This window comes from Podarcis bocagei, assembly GCF_964188305.1.
Source record: "Podarcis bocagei genome assembly, chromosome: 1".
Classification (NCBI taxonomy): domain Eukaryota; kingdom Metazoa; phylum Chordata; class Lepidosauria; order Squamata; family Lacertidae; genus Podarcis; species Podarcis bocagei.
In genome coordinates this window covers 135,290,768-135,314,093 of record NC_138125.1, presented here as the reverse complement: position 1 = coordinate 135,314,093, position 23,326 = coordinate 135,290,768, and the positions used below count along the sequence as shown (strand labels likewise).

General features: G+C 42.8%; 1 protein-coding gene across 9 annotated transcripts in view; it reads left to right on the top strand.

Moving 5' to 3' along the window:
• TRPM8 (transient receptor potential cation channel subfamily M member 8) overlaps positions 1–20,579 on the top strand; it is a 76,630-nt gene extending 56,051 nt beyond the window's left edge. For 3 of the 9 annotated variants that reach the window (XM_081204157.1, XM_081204156.1, XM_081204155.1), the window contains 7 exons: positions 534–750; positions 6,107–6,198; positions 6,525–6,666; positions 8,891–9,062; positions 9,780–9,957; positions 12,924–13,114; positions 14,153–14,461. In XM_081204157.1, coding sequence (XP_081060283.1) covers positions 534–750; positions 6,107–6,198; positions 6,525–6,666; positions 8,891–9,062; positions 9,780–9,957; positions 12,924–13,114; positions 14,153–14,373 — 1,213 coding nt within the window. In that variant the 3' untranslated portion in view covers positions 14,374–14,461. Of the gene's footprint in view, positions 1–533; positions 751–2,521; positions 2,546–6,106; positions 6,199–6,524; positions 6,667–8,890; positions 9,063–9,779; positions 9,958–12,923; positions 13,115–13,586; positions 13,710–14,152; positions 14,462–15,488; positions 15,523–18,067 lie in introns of those variants that run through there. The other 6 variants (XM_081204159.1, XM_081204158.1, XM_081204160.1 and 3 more) reach the window with 6 other exon arrangements.
• Positions 20,580–23,326: the final 2,747 nt, after the last annotated feature.

Genomic DNA, 23,326 nt, shown 5'->3' with positions numbered 1-23,326 from the left:
ATGCTATACTCCTATTGATGCAGCCCAGAATTGCATTGGCTTTTTTAGCTGCCGCGTCACACTGTTGGCTCATGTCAAGTTTGTGGTCAACCAAGACTCCTAGATCCTTTTCACATGTACTGCTCTCAAGCCAGGTGTCACCCATCTTGTATACTTACATAAATAAAAATGCAATTGCTGTTAATGTCAGAATGATGTAGCAAGTGGCTGTGCAGCTGCCTAGCCATCCATTGGATAGACAGGAGTCAGAATAACTTGGTAGTGTTATTGCATTTCCTAGATTGGTCTTGTTTGATAGTATCCAGTGCTTTTTGAAGGGGTACTCAAGGGTATGCAGTATTGGCACCTCTTTTTGTTGTTAAAAAGTGTGACACTTGCTGTAACAACTTCAAGGTGAGTACCAGCACCTATTTTTCTGGGGGGGGGGGGAGCACTGATAGTATCCCATTGTTGTTACTGTGTGCCTCCACTCAGCAGCAGGCTCGTTTTCCGCTTAGTTATCCTGTTCTAAGCTGTTCCTTTCTCTTTCACAGGAAAAAGCCAACCGAGAGGAGCAAAAAGATGTTCTGGTATTATGCCTGGTTCTTCACTTCCCCCTTTGTTGTCTTTTCTTGGACTGTCATCTTCTACATCGCCTTCCTCTTGCTCTTTGCCTATGTCCTGCTCATGGATTTCCAGAAGGAACCCACCATGCTGGAACTGATCCTCTACGTGCTGGTCTTCATCCTGCTTTGTGATGAAGTGAGACAAGTAGGGAGTTCTTGGAAATCAACAGGAGTTTTTATTTCCAGGAGATTATTCCAGTTGCAGAAAAAAGAAGAGGCTCCACCCCTATTCAGGTCTTCTGCTTCTGAGTTTAATCAACACATGTATCAGGAGAGAGAGGATGAACATGCTAGTGTCCTCTGTCACTGCTACTCCAGTTTGTGGAGGTTGATGCTGAGTATACCTTTCATCACTTTCCCCTCTTGCAGGTTGATTTAACACAGAATCAGTACACTTGAATGGGGCTCCAATGGAGTTAAAATCTAATGTTTTCTTGATTTTCCATGAAGGTCCCACTAGAGCATTTGGAATTATATCCAGGCCATTATTACTTAACCTGAGTTCATGGATTAATTTATAGTATCTCTGCTGAGGTTGCAATTTGCCACTGCTTCCATTGTACCCCAGTCCATGAGGCCATACAGAATTTGTGGCTGGATTCAGATCCTTGTTCAGAGCTAGTTCCACTTAGTGTTAACCATGGGGAAGATCAGTGTCCATAAAATGCTTAACTAAAGTTAAAGCCAGCCTGTATGGGCAGGGGGAACTGATGTGTGCAAGGGAAGGAAAGTGAGCATGCACTCCCATGGACTGCTTTAAGGCAGCAAATCATTTATCCTGGTAAAGGTCTGTTATATCTGTGTAGGCTCTGTGTTACGCTGTTCTGAGACTGGAAAAAAATCTGAACAGACAAGGAATATGAATTCTACAATATGGCCCCTTCCTTTGACCCCATGACTTTGTCATGTCACAAGGTTTGTCCTCGAGATCTAGATTAAAAGAAATATCTGAAATGGTGAACACACTGTCACAGAATTAATTCCTGAGTCTGTGGAGCAGACAGGCGTGGAAGGAGTAACTTCAGAGCATCCTCTTACTTCCACATATCTAGTTTTGTAAAACAGAGGAGACAAGCAGGCTGGAGCTCACTAAGCAAAGCATCCACGTTGCGTATGAGCAGGCTTGTAAAACAGCTGTTTCTATGGAAATACTACGTAGTGTGGCTTGAAGGATTCTTGGTTTATTGGCATCCTGCTCCTGCCATGGTTCAAAGCTTGAATTTTTGACAGCATTTTCATTTCAAATATATGTTGATCAGTCAGAACAATATAGGTTCAGTATATTGGATTTTCTTTTCTTTTTTAAAAAAATAAAGCATTTTACTTATTTTACTAATGAGCTTATGGGCTAAAACCAGGCATAGGCAACCTCAGGCCCTCCAGATGTTTGGGACTACAATTCCCATCATCCCTGACCACTGGTCCTGTTAGCTAGGGATGATAGGAATTGTAGTCCCAAACATCTGGAGGGCCAGAGTTTGCCTATGCCTGGCCAAAACAGAACCAGAAATGGCTCTAATTGTATTGGAGAAATGGTTGTCTGATTGCTCCATTGCATGGCCAAATGAGTTTTCAATTTTCAGACAATCCATTGTAATACCTAGTCCCAGCCCCTGAGAGGAACCACTGGAGTGTGCAGGGCCAGATTTAGGTTGGATGAGGCCCTCAGCTACTGAAGGTAATGGGACCCTTTATATGCCCAGCTGTCCTTTGTCAACAACAAATTGTCGCTGTTTTTTTGTGTTGAATATATGCTATATTGTAATTTATGGACCTAATAGGTATCTAAAGCCCTTTGCACATGCAGAATGTAGGCACCCTATATATAGAAATGAGCAAACCAGTGATATTTTAGGGAGCAGGCTAGCAGGCGGGGCCCATTACATCATAGGAGTCTACATTACATCATAGGAGTCTACACAACACAAAGCGCTGCTGCTGTATGTAGGTTTTATTTTGTTTGTTTTTTATCTTATATTTTGGAAATGTACATCCAGGTTTTTTCTTTTGGGGGGGGGGGGCAAGAGAGTCGGACCCTAAGCTATAGCTTGTTTAGCTTATATGTAAATCTGGCACTGGGAATGTGGCATACATCAAGGTGGGTGGGGACGGAGAGACTGACAATGCACAAAGGATGAAAAATCAACTGCATATTTGTTGTTGTTTAATCATTTAGTCGTGTCCGCCTCTTCGTGACCCCATGGACCAGAGCACGCCAGGCACTCCTGTCTTCCACTGCCTCCCGCAGTTTGGTCAAACTCATGCTGGTAGCTTCGAGAACACTGTCCAACCATCTCGTCCTCTGTCATCCCCTTCTCCTTGTGCCCTCCATCTTTCCCAACATCAGGGTCTTTTCCAGGGAGTCTTATCTTCTCATGAGGTGGCCAAAGTATTGGAGCCTCAGCTTCAGGATCTGTCCTTCCAGTGAGCACTCAGGGCTGAATTCCTTCAGAATGGATAGGTTTGATCTTCTTGCAGTCCATGGGACTCTTAAGAGTCTCCTCCAGCACCATAATTCAAAAGCATCAATTCTTCGGCGATCAGCCTTCTTTATGGTCCAGCTCTCACTTCCATACATCACAGCTGGGAAAACCATAGCTTTAACTATACAGACCTTTGTCAGCAAGGTGATATCTCTGCTTTTTAAGATGCTGTCTAGGTTTGCCATCGCCTTCATCCCAAGAAGCAGGCGTCTTTTAATTTCGTGACTGCTGTCACCATCTGCAGTGATCATGGAGCCCAAGAAAGTAAAATCTCTCACTGCCTCCATTTCTTCCCCTTCTATTTGCCAGGAGGTGATGGGACCAGTGGCCATGATCTTAGTGTTTTTGATGTTGCGTTTCAGACCATATTTTGTGCTCTCCTCTTTCACCCTCATTAAGAGGTTCTTTAATTCCTCCTCACTTTCTGCCATCAAGGTTGTGTCATCTGCGTATCTGAGGTTATTGATATTTCTTCCGGCAATCTTATTTCCGGTTTGGGATTCATCCAGCCCAGCCTTTCGCATGATGAATTCTGCGTATAAGTTAAATAAGCAGGAAGACAATATACAGCCTTGCCGTACTCCTTTCCCAATTTTAAACCAATCAGTTGTTCCATATTAACAATATCTAAAAGGAAGAATAGTGGTTCATTGTATATATATGTGTTAACAAATCATATCAAAATTCAATATATTCGTTCCCAGGGTACTTAGATTGTTCTTAGTAATGTACCATATTTTCCCGTGTATAAGACTAGGTCCCCCCCCCTAAAAAATATCCAAAATTTGGGGGCGTGTTATAGATGGAAAAATACGATATATGGCTGTATGCATTTTTCTCTATTTCTTATTGTGCCAATACAGGACAAATTAGCTCTATTTTTCAATATAAGCAAATTATTGTCTCCCTTCTCTCACTCTCAATATATTTGTTCATTTGGCCAAATATGCCAGCTCCCAGAGCCTTAGATACAGTCTATGGTATGGGCTGCACTATTTCTCTCACTTAACAAATAATTCACCCACCTAGATTTTGGTGTTAATGGAGAAAATTAATGATTTGCAGATGAGAAGGTAACGGCTAAGACTGAATATTTGAAGTAAGACAGCTATAAAAAGCCGAACTCAGTCTTTTCCTAATGCATTAAGAGTGTGTTAGAAGCATCTTTGAGGTACTGAGAGCAAAACAAGTTATAAATGTTTCTATGTGCCAATAGATGTCACTGTTTCATAATAAAACTTGAGCTAGGACTAGGTATATTTATACTGGGGTGTTTTTGCACAGTTTAAGAAACATTTACATTTCAGCTCCTAATATATGATAGCATTCCTGAGCTTAGATGTGTGTTTACAGCAGCCACACATCCATCTGATGTGTATTTTTGCACAAGTACAGATTCTGTGTGTAATTTTGCAGTTGTATATTCCCAGATCCCTGTAACATCTCTGGGTGGCATAAATATTTGCACACAGCCTGTCATGGGCCTGCTTGGCAATCTCGTTGCCTTGCTTTCCAGCTGATGCTCCCAGTTGCCATCCACAAAGTCATACTAGGCTCATGGGTCACAAGGTGGGGAAACGAACTCACGAAAAGGCTATGCAAATCAGTATTCATAGGAAAACAGTTGACAATGTTAGATAGGAAAGAAGCAAATGAGATGAATGAAAGCTGCCAGGAGTATTTCTAAAAAGAAGGAACACCGTTGAGCTGGTGGATCTGACACAAGGGATCTGGCACATTCTAGTGCAGTTGGATCCGTGATGGTCTTCTTCAAGGCATGGTCATTATTATTTTTTTAAGGGGGTTACAATGAGATTGTATTAAAGACGGTACATAAAAACAGTACGATATACAGGGGAAATCTGGGCTTAGTTGAGGAGTCCAGAGAAGAATCTTAATCAATGTTCTTACTGTTTGACATCTTATGTATTGTCCTTTTGTTTGTATTTAATTGTTTTAATTATACTAATCATCACCATCAACCTTTATTACAGTCCAGAGACCCAACAAATCATTACAAAGCAGTACACAATTCATACAGCCTACCTCCAAGTTAAACAAGCATTTTGTTTAGAATATAGGGATCATTTGTTCTTGCAACCACCAATAAAAACTTTGCCACTGCTAATGTTCTAGCATTTGTCTGGTCTTTCTCTGATTTTCCCGGGAAAGGTACCAGCAAGGGTAGTATCAGTTCAGCCCTGGCTTGCTCATATTTTGCACAATGCAACAAAATATGTTTTATAGAATCGATGTCTTGAGCACACGAGCAAAGTCTGTCCTGGTAGGGAACTCCTCTCAACCTGCCATCCAACACTGCAGAAGGAAAGACATTTAGTCTGGCTTTGGTGAAAAGCCTTCGATAGTTTGGTACTGTCAGGTTTTTAATGTAAGATGTTAACTTAAAGACATACCCATATTGTACTCCTACTGCCAGCGGACTACAGACTTAATTATACTAAAAATGTTGCAGCTATAAGATATTATTAGCTAGTTTGCTTTGCACACTTACTTGGGAGAAAGTCCTGCTGAACAAAATGGGGTTTACTTCTGCATAAGCAGGCGTGAGATTAGACAGCAGGGCATGTTATTTATTTATGCTTTTATATCCCACCTTTCTTCCAAGGACCTCTCCATATTATCCTCACAACAGCCCTGTGCGGTAGGTAAGGCAGAGAGGCAGTGACTGTCCCAGGGAGCTTCAGGGCTGAGTGGAGATGGCAGCCCTGCCTGGCCTCCCAGCTCTGCACTGCACTCGCTCTTCTTCTCTTAGCTTCTTGAGTCACGATTTCTCAATGAGCAATGTTAATTTAGATAGTAAGGCTATGCATTGTAAATAAGGTTGGTTTGTGGTATTGTTAGATTATGGCAGGAGTAGCCAACATGGTGCCCTCCAGGCTGTGACTCCCATAATCTCTGACGATTGGAGTCCAACCACTTCTAACAGCTTACTCTGCTCTGTGGGATTCTGAACTCCTACCTTCGTTTGGTGACTTTTGTCTTCTTTTTCCTCTTTAGTGGTATATGAACGGTAGTAAGTACTTTTCCGACTTGTGGAATGTTATGGACACCCTTGGGATTTTTTACTTCATAATAGGAATTGTGTTCAGGTGAGTTGTAACAGGTCCGGCCATTACTGCAGCTGGGTTTGTTTTCTGCAAAGCTACTAGACCAGTGGTCAGGGAGGATGGGAATTATAGTCCAACAGCTGGGATGCAAGATGGAGAGGCTGCACTAGACAAACATGCTATGATAATGATAATGATATAAGGTGATGCTTCCTGGGGTGAAGCTGAAGTATTTGGGGGAAATGGGGTGGGAAGGTGTCACCCTGTCATAACATCTGATCTGACAGAAAACAAATTGTGCCCAAGTTGATATTATTAAGTGGGAACACTGAAAACTGGAATTTTTGTATATCTGTTTCTTTGCACAGGCTCCATTCTTCAAATGAGGCATCCTGGTATTCCGGCAGAGTAATTTTTTGCCTGGATTACATTATTTTCACTCTAAGACTCATCCATATTTTCACTGTAAGCAGGAATCTAGGACCCAAGATCATTATGCTTCAGAGAATGGTAAGGACTATGGATTGATTCAATATGAAATGTAATTGTTGTGTGACTCAAGCCTGAATCTCCCAGAGGTCTCTCTGTGTAAATAAAAGTTTAACCAGAGAACGACTATCTGGTTTGGGCCTACAGTTTCCATTCTGTCATCTGTGTGCTGATAGATTGATTCATGATTAATCCTCTGCAAGGGACGTTAGTGCAGGAACTCTGCAGTGCCTGTCAGTCAAACCTCTGTGACAAATCTTCAACAACAGCCCTGAATTACAAGACAGAACATCCCTTATAGGGCTCAGATCTGAGGCCAGCAATACTTTGCTGCTCTACAGCCAATTGCTGTGCTACAGAGAGCTGGAGGTTGTGTCACCTATTAAGTAGTGGGTTGACAAAGCAGACGACACAGAGATTTCTCCAAGTGGTTCTTTATAGTAAGCTGGAACTGAACTGAACAGCAAACAGCTCAGCCAGCCTGCTTTTATAGGCACCCGGCTGTCAACATTGTAACAACAACAACCCAGGGTTTCCCGCCTAAACTAACTGACGTGGACCTGAGTGAAAACTATATATAGTACATGATACCCCTGGTGGCCAGGGTGATAACCATAGCTGTCAACCTTTCCTTTTTTTGCGGGAAATTCCCTTATTCCAGCGCCATTACCCGCTGCTTCCCGCTGCTATCCCGGATTGTTAGATATCCCGTAGACTGTCCCTGGGACAGGTGAGGCTGCTGATCCCTTATTTTCAAATCTGAAAGTTGACAGTTATGGTGATAACTTCAATACATAACATCACCAAACCCCATCCCAGCTGGCAATTGGTTTCTTGTCATGAGAGGTGGGTCTGTGTGCATGTGACACATCTGCAGATACTTTTTGCAAAATCTTGCCATCATTGATCTTATACCTTCATTGAACAAGGAAAGAAATGTGTCTTATGGTTTGGCAGCACTTACACAAGTGTTTTGGGCTGAAACTTCATTCTCACATTACTATATGTAGCAGAACAGGCATCGGTGCTGAGCACAACTCCTTCCCAAGCCAGGAAGACATGTACACTCGGGGGTGTAGCACTCAGGAGGTCCAGGGCCCTGGGCACACAATTTTGAGTGGGCGCTGGCTTTTGCCATGATTCCTGTCCCACCCAGGCGCGTCCTGCTGGGTCCTGTCCTTGGCTCCCTGTCCTTCCCTGCCTGCTGCCAGGGGTCTCTGGGCTCCGGAGCCTAGCCTGGCCTCACTGCTGCACCCCCAGCCCCATTGCTGAATGGCCACCCGGCCAGAGATCACTGCTCCTTGCTCAGTGCACTCCATGGACGGTGAGCATGCGCAGATGGAGGGAGGTGGACAAGGGGCGACTGCAGCACGGCCACTCTTCTCTGCCGGTGTTGGGGGGGGCTGTGTCAGCCAGCTGAGCGCCCCCACTTGGCTCTGGTGCAGGAGACGGGTTGCTCCAGTGGCATTGGTGGCGAGGGCTGGGCTGGCATGGCAGGCTCCCTTCACCCTCTACACCCTGTGTGCCCCGGATGCAGGCACATCACGCTACACTGTTGTGTAAACTACACTAGGGGTTAGGAGCCACTACAGATGTTGAATCATTTCCCATTTGTTATTCCACATGCTAGTTTTCATCTGATATGGGGACTTCTCCTCTTTGGAGGAGCTACTTCTGTGATCTAGTGAAAGTATATATTGTGATTAAAAATAAAATAAAAACCCCACCTAATCTAAGTAGCCACTGCAAGCTCTCATGAGCACTCATTTCCATGGTTATATACTCAAGTGAATAGAGTGCTTACTTGGGCAATTATGTGCTGGACTTAGCTGGCTACAGGAGCATCTGTGCTGGCTGTATCCTCTAGGGCAGAGCTGGTGGGGGTGTGTAGAGTGTGGTGCCTTCCAGATGTTGTTGGACTCCAATTCCCATCATCTCTAGCCATCGTGGCCCATTGGCCAGGGACTGTGGCCCAATATCTGGAAGGCCACAGCTTCTGCATCCCTGCCTTGGAAGCATGCACATTGCTCTGATTTCAAATAAACAACATGATTTCAAAATAAACAACAAGGAGTGCATGGCCTCTGCAAAGCAGCCAAGCGAGATTTTCTCATAAATGCACAGTGAGAAGCAAGAGACAGTTGCCTGAGTTTTTGTTTTTTTTAATCTTTTCCCCCTTAGCCTTATGCGTGGAATGACTTAACAGAATCATCCTGACTTGTGTTTTAAATGTTCCCTTTCACAGCTGATTGATGTCTTTTTCTTCCTGTTCCTCTTTGCGGTGTGGATGGTGGCTTTTGGTGTAGCCAGACAAGGGATCCTGCGGAAGAATGAACACCGCTGGGAATGGATATTTCGATCTGTTGTCTATGAGCCTTACCTTGTAATGTTTGGCCACTATCCTACAGATATTGACGGTATCCATCTTAAGATACAATCCCAATGAACAATGAATCCCAATGAACAATGGGTCAGAGATAGGAACACAGTCCTTAAGGAGCCCAAAGCTCATCACCCCCCCCTTCTGTTTTAGTGGGAAACATGTGCTAATAGAATTCAGGTAGCTCTTTCAGTATCACAGAGGCTTACTGAAATCAGTCTGGTGTTCACAGATGACTAGGGCACTAGAGCTCTCAGGTGGTCTTGTAAAGTGGACTTATGTTCAGTTCAGGTCATGATCCATCCAAATTGAATCGGCCCACACCACCTGCACAATCCATGCTGGGACTATGCCAGTCACTTTCCTTGTAGGGCCAGAAGGAAGACTGGAGTGGCAAAAGTCTGCATGCTGAATAAAATCTCATTCAGAGTTGTATTGTGAGTATGTTACAATGGGATGCAGTTTAGTACTAAATTGTGCAGCCAGCCACATGGGGATTCTGTTTTCTGGGCACATCTTTGCTCAGCAGGTATTCACTTCTGCACAGTAATCTCTACAATGTACAATTTTCACAAAGTTATCTGTATAGGATTCTAGCTTTATGCACTCCTATTAGGCAACTAGATTAGCTCAGCAAAATCCAGCAGAGACAAAGGTGCCGGTAGCACTAAAGAATGTGCTGACAACACATGTCATGAGTTTGGTGTCATAATCTTAACAAGAGCTTTGGAATTTTCTGTTCCTTTCATGATAGGTACCACATTGGAGGGTGATCAGTGTACTGTCACTGGGAATGAATCGAAGCCTCTGTGTGTAGAAGTGGATTCCAACAATGTTCCCCGATTCCCAGAGTGGATCACCATTCCACTAGTGTGCATCTACATGCTGTCCACCAATATTCTCCTGGTTAACTTATTAATAGCCATGTTTGGGTATGTAGACTGATGTGCTGGGTGTAACGCCACAGGGTGTGGCTGATGGTTTTTCGATCTTCTTAACATGAGTTCTGGGACGCGGGTGGCACTGTGGTCTAAACCACAGAGCCTAGGACTTGCCGATCAGAAGGTCGGCGGTTCGAATCCCCGCAACGGGGTGAGCTCCCATTGTTCAATCCCAGCTCCTGCCAACCTAGCAGTTCGAAAGCACATCAAAGTGCAAGTAGATCAATAGGTACCGCTCCAGCAGGAAGGTAAATGGCGTTTCCGTGCACTGCTCTGGTTCGCCAGAAGCGGCTTAGTCATGCTGGCCACATGACCTGGAAGCTGTACACTGGTTCCCTCGGCCAGTAAAGCGAGATGAGCGCTGCAACCCCTGAGTCGGCCACAACTGGACCTAATGGTCAGAGGTCCCTTTACCTTTAACATGAGTTCTAGCTGCCTACAAATTGTCTCAGTACCAGTCATCTATTTTTAGTTCTCTTTCAATGGTTAAACAGTTTAGAATAGGATTAATTTCAATCAAACATATGATTTTAATCTCCACAAGTAAGGTTGTAATTACCAATGCATTTTAATTAGTGATGTGGTATTAGCAGCAGGTCAGCAACCAATAGCTATTTTTTGGTGAAATAACATTACCATCACAAACTGTCAAATTACCGTACTTCACTGTTTTCTGCAAAGTTATTCTTTGTCAATGCAATGTGATTTTGAACAGAAATGGATTCTTATGCTGCAGTCTTATGCACACACTCCTGGGCATACACTCCCTTGAACACAGCAGGACTTACTTCTTAATAAACATGTGTAGGATTTCACGGTAAGTGGGGTGGCTCCGATCTTGATGAAATTGAGATACACTAGTTCAAAGCAAGACTTTTACACAGCTGCTCCTCTGCTTGCCACTGTTTCCCTAACTCTGCCCTTTCTACTGTCAATATACTGAGACACTGTACTGGGAGCCAATCTTTCAGGACCAGTGTCATGCGGTCTCAGTGGCCGCTCCCAGTCACCAGTCTAGTTGCCACTAGATGTGCCCAAATGAGAAAATGCATTCATACTTGAAGAAAAATCAACATGATTAGAATAAGGTACGGTAGATAAACAATAAGTACAAAAAGTGTTAAAAAGTGAAAATAGCAATGGAAAAAGCCACATGTGGCTTTTGTATTTTTTAACTGAAAGAACAATGTAGTAATTACTGTATTAATGATAGAATTTTAACCAGTGGTTACAGTATATAAACCAGGAAATAAAAATATGTGCCACCACTTGCTACGGAACTGTAGCGAGATCCCAGGGGACGCCAGGTACTCGCTTAACCAAGTGTTGTTTCCTTTGGGAAGTCAAGGCACAGCGGAGGCTATGTCTTTAAGAAATGTGGTTTATTTTACACACATTTACACCTAACAGCCTTCAATGGAGAGGGTGCAGAACATTACATCCCAAGAGAGGTTTTCCTTGCTCCTCTCTAAGCTTCAGCAAGCTTGGGTCCAAAACAAGCAGCCAGGCTCTTGGTGCAGCGTCTCCCAGCCAGCACACAGGGAGTTCTCCCCTGGTCCCCCAGTCCAAACCTCTTTTTCAAATGCCGCAGCTTTTCCTTCCGCCTGTGTCACCACCCACTGCCCACCTGGAAATCCCCCTCCCAGCTTGCATCATCAAACACTGATAATCCTGAACATGGGAGGAGGAACTCACACTCCTTTGCTGACCAGCACAGGGTAATTGTTTATGTCAGCCGCTCCTTATCTTCCTTTCTACTGCATGATGGTTCTCTCTAAGAGATTCCTGGCCAAGAAACTGATTCAGCCTGCAATATTATGGTGCTAAGCTGTCTTGCACCTGGGTGAAAACTTCAGGCATTTAGTAATCTCCTACAATTTTTGGAGGGACGCGGGTGACGCTGTGGGTTAAACCACAGAGCCTAGGACTTGCTGATTAGAAGGTTGGCGGTTCAAATCCCCACGAGGGGGTGAGCTCCCGTTGCTCGGTCCCTGCTCCTGCCAACCTAGCAGTTTGAAAGCACAAAGTGCAAGTAGATAAATAGCCAACTTGTAAAGATTCCAAAATATGGCTATAGATGTTAACTGTGTCCAACATTTTAAAAATAGCATAGGTAATTAACCCCAAAGCCACCAGCGCAATGATGAAAGTATATTTTAAGTAACAGCACTAGAATGAAACAAAACTAGATTTGAAAGGAGCAGCTTTAGTTTTTATTTTAAACTCTGTCTCATTTATGTATAATGTAGGGCTTCAAACTGATTTAAGAAATTTTAATCAATTAATTGTACAAGGCTATTAACTGATTAAATTTACAAATAGGTAAAACAAGAAGCACGGGTACTTTAGGGACGCGGGTGGTGCTGTGGTCTAAACCACTGAGCCCAGGGCTTGCCGATCAGAAGGTTGGCGGTTCGAATCCCCACGACGGGGTGAGCTCCCGTTGCTCGGTCCCTGCTCCTGCCAACCTAACAGTTTGAAAGCACATCAAAGTGCAAGTAGATAAATAGGTACCACTCCGGCAGGAAGGTAAACGGCATTTCCGTGCGCTGCTCTGGTTCGCCAGAAGTGGCTTAGTCATGCTGGCCACATGACCCGGAAGCTGTACGCCAGCTCCCTTGGCCAATAAAGCAAGATGAGTGCTGCAACCCCAGAGTCGTCTGCGACTGGACCTAATGGTCAGGGGTCCCTTTACCTTTACCTTACAATTTTTGGGGTGGGGTTGGGGTGGGGATCTGGTTCCTAGGACTTTTAGGAGACTCTGCCCCCTGCAAACTCATAAAACTAGTGTGAACTTCCCTCCAGCTTGGAAATCTTGAGGCTTTCATAGTCCCTGTAATTGATCCATTATCACCAACCCTTACTGAAAAGTGAAGTATGTGCTGATTTTGACATATTAGATAAGGAGCAAACGTAGATATGGAACTAATAACCCCCTGTGTTAATCTATCCATTAGTTATACTGTTGGATCAGTTCAAGAGAACAATGACCAAGTATGGAAGTTCCAGCGCTACTTTCTGATTCAAGAGTACTGCAACCGCTTAACTATACCATTTCCTTTTGTCATCTTTGCCTATATCTACATGGTGATGAGGAAACTTTTAAAATGCTGCTGTAAAAATGAATGTAAACAGCCATCAATTTGTTGTAAGTAATGCAGTATTTTGCACAGTAACTATTTATGGGAGGAAGGGTAGGAGTCACAGAAGTGTATGAAGGCTTCTCAGACAATTGTTTGTCCAATGTTGCGCTTTCATTTTGAGAGTACTACATCTGAAAGGGTCTCCATGTAAAAATGGCCCTTCATTGGAACGAAGTACGGGGTGCTAAAGAGAAAACTAGCTAAAGAGAAAATGGTTTCCAATACAGTGGTACCTTGGTTCTCAAACGTCTTGGTACTCAAACACATTGGTTCCCAAATGCCAAAAACCCAGAAGTAAGTGTTCTGGTTTTCAAACATATTTCAGAAACTGAATGTCTGATTCCGCTGTCAGCTATTGTTTCCAGGGCACATGCCCAATCAGAAGCTGAGAACATTTCGGAAGTCAAACAGGCTTCCGGAAACGATTAAGTTTGGCACATTTGTTTTTGCTATTTATTTTGCGTTTTTCTTTTTGAGGCTTTTTCAGTTCATTTGTTTTTGTGACTGTGTGGAACCCAGTTCAGCTACTGATAGATTGATTGTGTGACTGCGGAAATGGATAAAAGCCCCCCATCCATACAATGACTATCATCAGTGCAGGTAAGAAAAAAAAAATATTTTTTATTTTTAATCATCTACAATACTGTCTTATTTATTTTATAGTCCAGTACATAGATTATTGCTTTCATTTTATCAATGGTATCGTTAGATAGTAAAATTCATGTTAAATTGCTGTTTTAGGGGTTGCAATACTTTCTATGGGAAAGTGTACCTTGGTTTTGGAATGCTTTGGTTTTGGAATGGACTTCTGGAACGGATTGAATTTGAGAGCCAAGGTACCACTGTACTGGGTTAAACTAAGACACACTTAGCTGAACTCAATAGGGCTTTTTTCTGGTCTGTCTTCTGAATTGAGCTGTAATAGCATCAGATCTTCTGAAACAAACTGAGGTCACTGTTTTAGCTGCATTCAATAGCTCTTTGTCTGCTTTGTCAATAAATATGCCCATGTTCCAATTTTGTGTGGATTTTATATCTTGAAGGTTCAAAAAATGAAGATAATGAAACGCTGGCATGGGAAGCTGTCATGAAAGAAAATTATCTCGTAAAAATCAATATCAAGGCTAATGACTCATCAGAAGAGTATGTTTTCTTGCTTTCTTTGTCTTTCCCATCTAATCAAACTTCAGAGCCTATATTTTATTCTGAAACCCATACTGGAGACCTTGCAGTGCTTCATGTTCTTAAAGACTTCTTCAATTGATTCATATATATATATTGACTTTCCATTTAAGAATGAACAGTTAGAAGAGTTCTGGTGCTAATAATACAAGCCAACTTGTAAAGATTCCAAAATATGGCTATAGATGTTAACTGTGTCCAACATTTTAAAAATAGCATAGGTAATTAACCCCAAAGCCACCAGCGCAATGATGAAAGTATATTTTAAGTAACAGCACTAGAACGAAACAAAACTAAATTTGAAATGAGTAGCTTTAGTTTTTATTTTAAACTCTATCTCATTTATGTATAATGTAGGGCTTCAACCTGATTAAAGAAATTTTAATCACTTAATTGTACAAGGCTATTAACTGATTAAATTTACAAATAGGTAAAACAAGAAGCACGGGTACTTTGTTTTTTAGATAATGCACACATGTATTTTGTGGCAACATCTGAGAAGAAGCATCCTTGGCATGCAGAGAGGGAGTAAGGACTCTCCTAAGGATTACATTAGGGACGCGGATGGCGCTGTGGTCTAAACCACTGAGCCCAGGGCTTGCTGATTAGAAGGTTGGTGGTTCGAATCCCTGCGACGGGGTGAGCTCCCGTTGCTCGGTCCCAGCTCCTGCCAACCTAGCAGTTCGAAAGCACATCAAAGTGCAAGTAGATAAATAGGTACCGCTCTGGTGGGAAGGTAAACGGCGTTTCCATGCGCTGCTCTGGTTCGCCAGAAGTGGCTTAATCATGCTGGCCACATGACCCGGAAGCTGTACGCCGGCTCCCTCGGCCAATAAAGCAAGATGAGCGTTGCAACCCCAGAGGCGGTCACGACTGGACCTAATGGTCAGGGGTCCCTTTACCTTTAAGGATTACATTATAGGTTGCATGGATACTTCCATAGGAGACAACTCCTAGGGCTTTGGGGGCTTTGGGCCCCAGGAAAATATTTGAGGGGGCTGCTCCCCAGTTGATGGGCCTTGCTGGTCAAATGGTGTGCATGCACCACGTCATGTGATTGATTATGCGGAGATTATGATTGTGTCCCCACCCCACAAATGTTTTATTGAGGTTGGCACCCCTGGGTAGATTTGTGTCTCTAGTTAAGACATCCAGAAATCAAAGCTTCATTCCTGATGGTTATGTTTCCTTTCACAGAATGGCCCAACGATTTAGACAACTGGATATGAAGGTACATTATTATTATTAATAATAGTAGTATGGGTAAAACTTATTGTTTTGTTTATTTGCTGTTGAAAACTGCTGTATTTATGCAAATCTAATGCACCATTGAATCTAATGCACACCTCAATTTTCAGAACCTTGAAACCAAAAAAGTATTTGCTGGCGAATGTAAATGCGGTATGAAATCTAATGCACACCCTAATTTCCCCAATGTAATTTGGCCAAAAAAGGTGCACATTACATTTCAGTAAATATGGTAATAAAAATAATAACAGTAATGGCAGTAATATGCACCCTTCCAGTATAAACCCATGAAGATCTCAAATGAATTAGGTATTTACAAATGATTTAGAAATTTTTGTGGATGAGTCAAGAATTAAAGTACGTCCTTATAAGAAAAGCACAGATAGAAATTCCTTGTTACATTATAGGTCTAATCATCCCAAACATCTCCGTGATAACCTTCCCTTAGGTTGGTTTCTAATACTAAAACGCAATTCATCGGACCCAAAAGACTTTAAAGTCCATTCTAATTTGCTTTCTGCATCCTTAATACAGCAAGGGTATCCGAACTCTGTAATAACATCTGCCATTCAAAAAACACAATTAAGAAAGAGATCAACCCTTCTTACATCTGGTTCACATGTAAAGACTAGATCTTCACGTATTTATGCTTCCCTAGAATACAACCATATGACTTTTGAAATTGAGAAAATTATTAGACGCAATTGGCATATTCTTAAGGGCATCCCTGGGTGTGAGAATATCCCCCTTTTTGCCAAACGACACACTAAGTCATTTAAAGATATATTGGTGCATATGGATTTAGACTCTGTGAAAGGATTCTGTGGAACTGCAACAACCTTTTGTGTGGATTGTTGGACTCTATGAACAGATAGGTGGAATAGACATTTTCACATATATGGACCTTATTCATAAACTGACTAGAGAATGAACTGATCCACTGGGTCTTCTACTTTATTTGTTGAACTTTATGAGCTACTTCTGTTGAAATCAACAATTCAATACAATGAATAATATATATTATTTTTTCAAACGTACAGCTGGTTACGTCTTGTGTGTTTATTGAATGTTTCACATAACCAGAGGTTTGTTGTTGTTCTCCTAAAAATCACTGCAACCCCCACCCTCCCTCCCTGCCCACATGACCTGGGTTGCTGTGCGTAAGAGAAACCTGGTGGACAAGCAGCGGCAAGGACAGGCCCATCTGCTTCATCCAACCAAGTCTCTGTCACACATGCCAGGTCAAGTCCTCCATCCCCGATCAAGTTGTGGAAGACAGCTGTCTTGTGAATCATTGACCTGGCATTGCACAGCAGCACCTTCAGGTCATGTGGGTCTCCCTTCTTGAATCCAGTATCCATCCAGTCAAGACCAGACCCAGAGGCAGGAATAGTCTTCAAACAACGACTAAACCTGCCTCCTCAGTAATGACGTGGTCTGGTCTCAGCATAACTCCTCCTCCTACACGTGATCACTGAGATCGGGTGTCCCAGTGCATCCCGCCCACTGTGGAACTTGCCCCAGCCATTCTGTTGGCTGGGGTCCACTCCCCGGCAGCCTTGACCCTCTCCCCTTAAGAACCAAATACAAACTTTATAAAACAATAGAAACTATTTTAAAAAACAACAACAATTCAGTTATATTAAAAATTAAATGAACCCCTAGCCCCTACTAAACGTTAATCCCTCCCCCAACAGAGCAAAAACCAAACGATAAACCAAAATGTAAAGCACCGCAAATTAAAACTATTTAAAATCATTTAAATGCAGTCAGTGGACTAGGGCAGGGTGGGCCTTTCAGGGAGCGGCCTTCAGCACTCACAGCCCTGCTGTTAGTGTCACAACAAAGGGTTGTGTCAACCATATTCCTTTGTTGAATGAACACCTACCATAGTATGCTTGTTGTAAGGATTAATAAGGTAATATAAGTGAAGCAATTTGAACAGTTTATATGTGCTGTCTAAATAACAAGTGTTATTGTTATTAATTATTGTAAACTGACCTGCAATCCTCAGGTGAAGGGTGATTAAGAAATTTGGGAAATAACAATAACAACAACAATAATCCAACATGAGGAGTAGATTTTAAGCTCTTATGGTGGCCCTGCTCTTAAAAAGTGATGCATCTGTGGGGGGGGGGTGGCAGTTGTGGGAAGCAACGGCAGGTCTTGCCATCTGTCTTCCACTAAAGAAATAGGAGCAAGACAGGACAGTGTCATTCCTCACTTGAATTCAGAGGACAACTGCAAAAATGTAAGCTTCATTTTGGTGCACTCAGATTGCATGACCAGCAAAGTTATTTTATGGTGTATGCCTGCAAACTAGAAAGTATTAGCTGAGTTACTGGAATCTGCTACTTAGTTGGGTTAGTTTAAGGCTGAGCTTACAGACAGTTCTACGCAGTCTCTTCTACTAGTCAGGAGACAAATCCTGCGCTTGAATTGTAACAATGATTGCCATCGCCTTATAATTCCATGCGCTTGTTACCCTCTCATGAGATGCTTTTTGTTTGTTTGTTTTTAATTTGAAGCTGAATGATCTGAAAGGTCTTCTGAAAGATTTTGCAAACAAACTCAGATGAAAGCTTCCTGGATTGAAGAAGAAACTTCTCCCAGCAGCACAAGCTTGCGCAGAAGTGGAACGTTACTGAATAAGCAACAGCTTAAGTGCTAAATCTGGTACAAAAGGGAAGAAAGAGACTTCATTACATTCCACCTTCCTGTTTTGATCAAGAAAATTAACTCTTCAATACAATCATTAGTTGTTATATGTAACTTACAGTACTGAAGCTTCCTGAGCCTAGTTGTTGATTATAGACAAATATTTGTCTAAGCTTAAGCTTGCAGAAATTATCACACCATCCCCTGATTTCTTCTGAACAATTGCGGGAGTCCAGAGCAGCTACAGATGACCCACCACCCCTGCAGTTAGATAATTGTCTAAGTAAGGGCACATTCAAGCTTGAGGTCTTTCCGACTTCCTGTAATCCTAACACTCTTTCAACTTTTGTCTGTGGCCAGATACATCATTTGGAATGATGCTGCTCACTACAGAGTAACCATAATTCACCTACTCCTTGTCTCTGGGGGTGCTGAGCTAAACTTCAAGGTCTCAGGAGGAACTTTCAGGGAAGCCAGAGCTCCAAAATTAAGTTTACAAGTGCAGTGGTACCTCGGGTTAAGTACTTACCGTAATTCGTTCCGGAGGTCTGTACTTAACCTGAAACTGTTCTTAACCTGAAGCACCACTTTAGCTAATGGGGCCTCCCACTGCCGCCGCGCCGCCAGAGCACAATTTCTGTTCTCATCCTGAAGCAAAGTTCTTAACCTGAGGTACTATTTCTGGGTTAGCGGAGTCTGTAACCTGAAGCGTATGTAACCTGAGTTACCACTGTAGTGATGTGATGTCGCTCGGTTTTGAAACTGGTGGTTTAGAAACAACTAGTTAAGAAATGGCTAGATTTCCTACATAAGGTTATTTGTAAGGATCACCACAGTTGATTCTGTCTCTCATTTCCCCCAGCTAGTAGAACATACTCTGCACGAGCTCAGGGGTGGGGACCCTCAGTCCCAGGGGCCCAAGGCAGCCCTCTTGGCCTCTATCTGGCCCCTGGGACTCTCCCAGGCCACAGCCCTCTCCACCCTAGCCAGGCACCTCCTTGAAGTTTTTTTGCCTCTGATGATCTCTTCCTTTCCTGGATAGAGGAGAGAGGGGTGTGTGTGTGAGGTTGTGTAGAAGCTAATTTAGTGTACTTTCATTGTGCTGCCTCCTTTGTTTCTGGCCCTGTCCACCACTAGCATGTGGCTCCTGGGAGGAGAAGGGGATACTTGGTCCCCCACTCCTGCTGATAAATGAATGTGAAGGTGCATTCCGCTTAGTGGGCAGTGTTAAGTTGTGGGTGAACATATCAGACAACACAACGATTCTTCAAACAGCTCTTGTTTATTCACAGGCCAGAACAGGACTGAACTGAAGGGTTCAGCCAGCCTGCTTATATACAGCTCCCCTACAAAGCAACAGTAACCACTTTCTGTAACTATCCAATCACTGAATGTCACTTTTGAACCCTTATTTGCATATGTGGATCTGAGTGAAAACTATCTACAGTATCCCTCTGCTGGCCCAGGGCGAGAACTTCAGTACATAACAGGCAGATTGTAAAAAAATTAAATGATATGTAAAATGCTACTTTTTCATGGGAAAAGGTCCATAGCTCTCCAGGGCCGCCCTTCCCACTTAATCAAACTTGTTGGGACCTTGTGAACAACGCCAAGCAGCTGCTTTCATTCATTCACTTCTGTCACTTCCCACTTGACACAGTCACCCTGGTTGCATTTCAAAGCAAGTTACTGGAATGTTGCTTTTCCTTGGAAACAAGGGGCTTGTTACAAATTGGTGTCCCCTGTTGTTCACCTCTGATTTGGTTTCTCATGCTTTATGTTGACATACATCATATTCTGGGATTTCTGATGCCAGTCAGATCTTGCACATCTTGTCCTTTGTTCTGATCTCCTTGTAGGATGTGCTAACATACAAATGTGGGCTGCCACTTCCACACAAATCTCTATATTGCAGCTTCCTTGCCTTTGTATACTTCTGAACCATGTGAATAAGACCATGACCACCCTGCCTCACAAGGCCGTCGGGCTTCTGCAATCATAGCAGTACTCTTCTGGAAGATCTCAGTGATTCTGCTAAGGTGGTCCATGTTATGCTGGAGCCAAGTATGTTAATATAAAAAGCTTAAATCTGACCTGGTAGCATATGGGCAGCCAGCACAGATTGTTTAGCAGAGGTGTTCCATGTTGTCTGCCATCTGCCCCCATCAACAATCTACGCACTGCGTTCTGCATTAGCTGGAGCTTCCAGAGCCGAGGGCAGCCCCACATAAAACCACAGCGGTAGTCAAGATTTCTGGCACTGAGGTTACAATACTTGTCCTATCTAGCTAGCAGTAGACAAGAAAAACTGGGGGAAACAATTTAAAAATTGCCGTGTGTGCAGAAGAAGTTGGACAACAAAATAAACTGTTTAGTTTTCTTGTGTTTGTCTCTATAGAAGATGTATCTACTGCTGCATATAATCATGTTTTGATGTAGTCTGTCTGTGAAAGTGGTATATCACCATGTTTAGTAGGTTAGAATGGATTTTTAAAAATCTTAAATTAACAGCTGCTTTCTGTCATCATTTGCCTAACTGGTAAGTGTACTTTTGGCAATAAAGAGTTAATTCCATGCCTGTTAGCACCATGACGCTTTATTACAAGTTCCTGCTAAGTAATTGTAAACCTGTGCAGAGGCAAGTTTTTTCAGCCCAGGAGCTCACCAAGTATTCTCATATGAGTATTATTAAAAGGTATATAGAGGATGGCTAATGGGACATCTGAATTTATGATTGGTTGGAATATAGGTGGCTTGAACCATTAACCTACTAACACATTTTTAATCAATAAAACAAAACAAAACATTGCATTTTAGATGTTCTTCAAAGAAAAAGTTAGAATTGGTACTGAAAAAGCAATACTGTATTATGTTTCACATGGGAAGGGTAATGTGTGTTTGTGTGTAGGATTTATCTGTACCTAATCTAGGTTTATGTTAGGCCATTGCCTGTATGCATTTTTGCCTTTCAGGATAAAACTAAAAAAATTCCTTCCAGTAGCACCTTAAAGACCAACTAAGTTAGTTCTTGGTATGAGCTTTCGTGTATCTGAAGAAGTGTGCATGCACACGAAAGCTCATACCAAGAACTAACTTAGTTGGTCTCTAAGGTGCTACTGGAAGGAATTTTTTTATTTTGACTATGGCAGACCAACACGGCTACCTATCTGTAACAGGATAAAACTAATGAACTAGCCACTAGGTGGCGGAATTGGCAAGAGATTTCAGAATGCTCATTGCGCTTGGAACAACGTAACGAGTAACTACGGAACAATCCTAATTTATGGTGGTGTTAATAATAGAACCAGAAAGTGTCCCTCTTTTAAAAATGAAACACACACACACACAGCATTTTCCTAGCTTCCATGACATCAGAGAAAAGCAGGATGATTCAGAAGCTTGAAAAAAATCAAATGTAAAGAAACTTGGGCTGGAAATATAACTCAATGTTATTATTTATTTATTTATTTATTTCATAAAATTCACACGCTGCTTGATTGCAAAGAAAACCCTTAAAGTGATTTACAAAAAGATAAAACAATAAAATCAAGAAAAATTACAATACTTTAAAATATACAACAAGTTAAAATATAAAAACAGATTAATCTCAGCATTTCTAAGAGTACAATGAAGGCTCTTGCTTGATATCAATAGGCAGAGAGTTCCAAAGTGTAGATGCTGCTACACAAAATGATTGAGTTCTTACAGATGTGGAGGGGGGGTATTATTTGGCACTTGTTTTTTGTTTAACCCATCCGTTTTATTGAGGGGGGGGGAAAATAATATCTGAAGAGAGGGTTGCTCTCTTTTCCATGTTGGATGCAGCTTGTGTTTTGCGGACTCACAGAAGAGCTGTTCGACAGTGGAATTTGCTGCCAAGGAGTGTGGTGGAGTCTCCTACTTTGGAGGTCTTTAAGCAGAGGCTTGACAACCATATGTCAGGAGTGCTCTGATGGTGTTTCCTGCTTGGCAGGGGGTTGGACTCGATGGCCCTTGTGGTCTCTTCCAACTCTATGATTCTATGATTCTATGATTCTAAGAAGTGCTAGATTTTGGAATGTTTGGGAAGATCTTGGTCTTGGGTCAGAAAGGCCAATAAATACGTGATGGTGGCCTTTTCTAAGCAGTTGGGTCTTGCTGCAGGGGACACCCACTCTGAAGAAGAAGAAGAGGAAGAGTTTGGATTTGATATCCCGCCTTTCACTCCCTTTTAAGGAGTCTCAAAGCGGCCAACAGTCTCCTTTCCCTTCCTCCCCCACAACAAACACTCTGTGAGGTGAGTGGGGCTGAGAGACTTCAGAGAAGTGTGACTGGCCCAAGGTCACCCAGCAGCTGCATGAGGAGGAGCGGGGAAGCGAACCCAGTTCACCAGATTACGAGACAACGGCTCTTAACCACTACACCACTCTGGCAGGCAGAATAGCTTTTCTGTCTTAGCACAAGATCCTTGCATGAGAAACAAGAGCTGGAATCCAGAGTGTCGTCCCCCCCAGCTCTAAAAATGCAGGCTAGTACAAGCATCTCTTGGACAACGCCTTGTGCAACATCATGCAGTGTCTTCTGTTAGCTCTTAAAGAGCAGTTCATAGAACAGCAACACCACCAGCACTTTCCCCACAAGTACAGGGTGGGCCAATTGTTTTGGCACCAAGTGTTGGGGGGCTGCATGGTGGCATGTGGGGCTTTTTTTCAGCTGGTACTCACCAGAACTCAGTTCTGGCACCTCTCGGGTGGGCTTCATTGCCATTATAAGGGAACAAGAGAGGCATTCTTGGAGAGTTCCAGCACCTCTTCTTATAGAAATTAGCGTGGCACTGTGGGTTAAACCAGTGTTTTTCAACCTTTTTTGGGCAAAGGCGCACTTGTTTCATGAAAAAAATCACGAGGCACACCACCACTGTGTGCCGAGAGGGAGATGTCAGAGCCCCGCTGCTCTCTATGGGGAATCGGATGAGAGCTGTCCCATCCGATCTGATCCCCACCCAGGACGGATGGAAAATAGGGTGCCCGCCTAGTGGGCAAAAATTTGACTTTTTTTTTTTTAAAAAAAAATCTTTCGGATTTTTCAATTTTTCCCACGGCACACCAGGCAACATCTCGTGGCACACCAGTGTGCCGCGGAACAGTGGT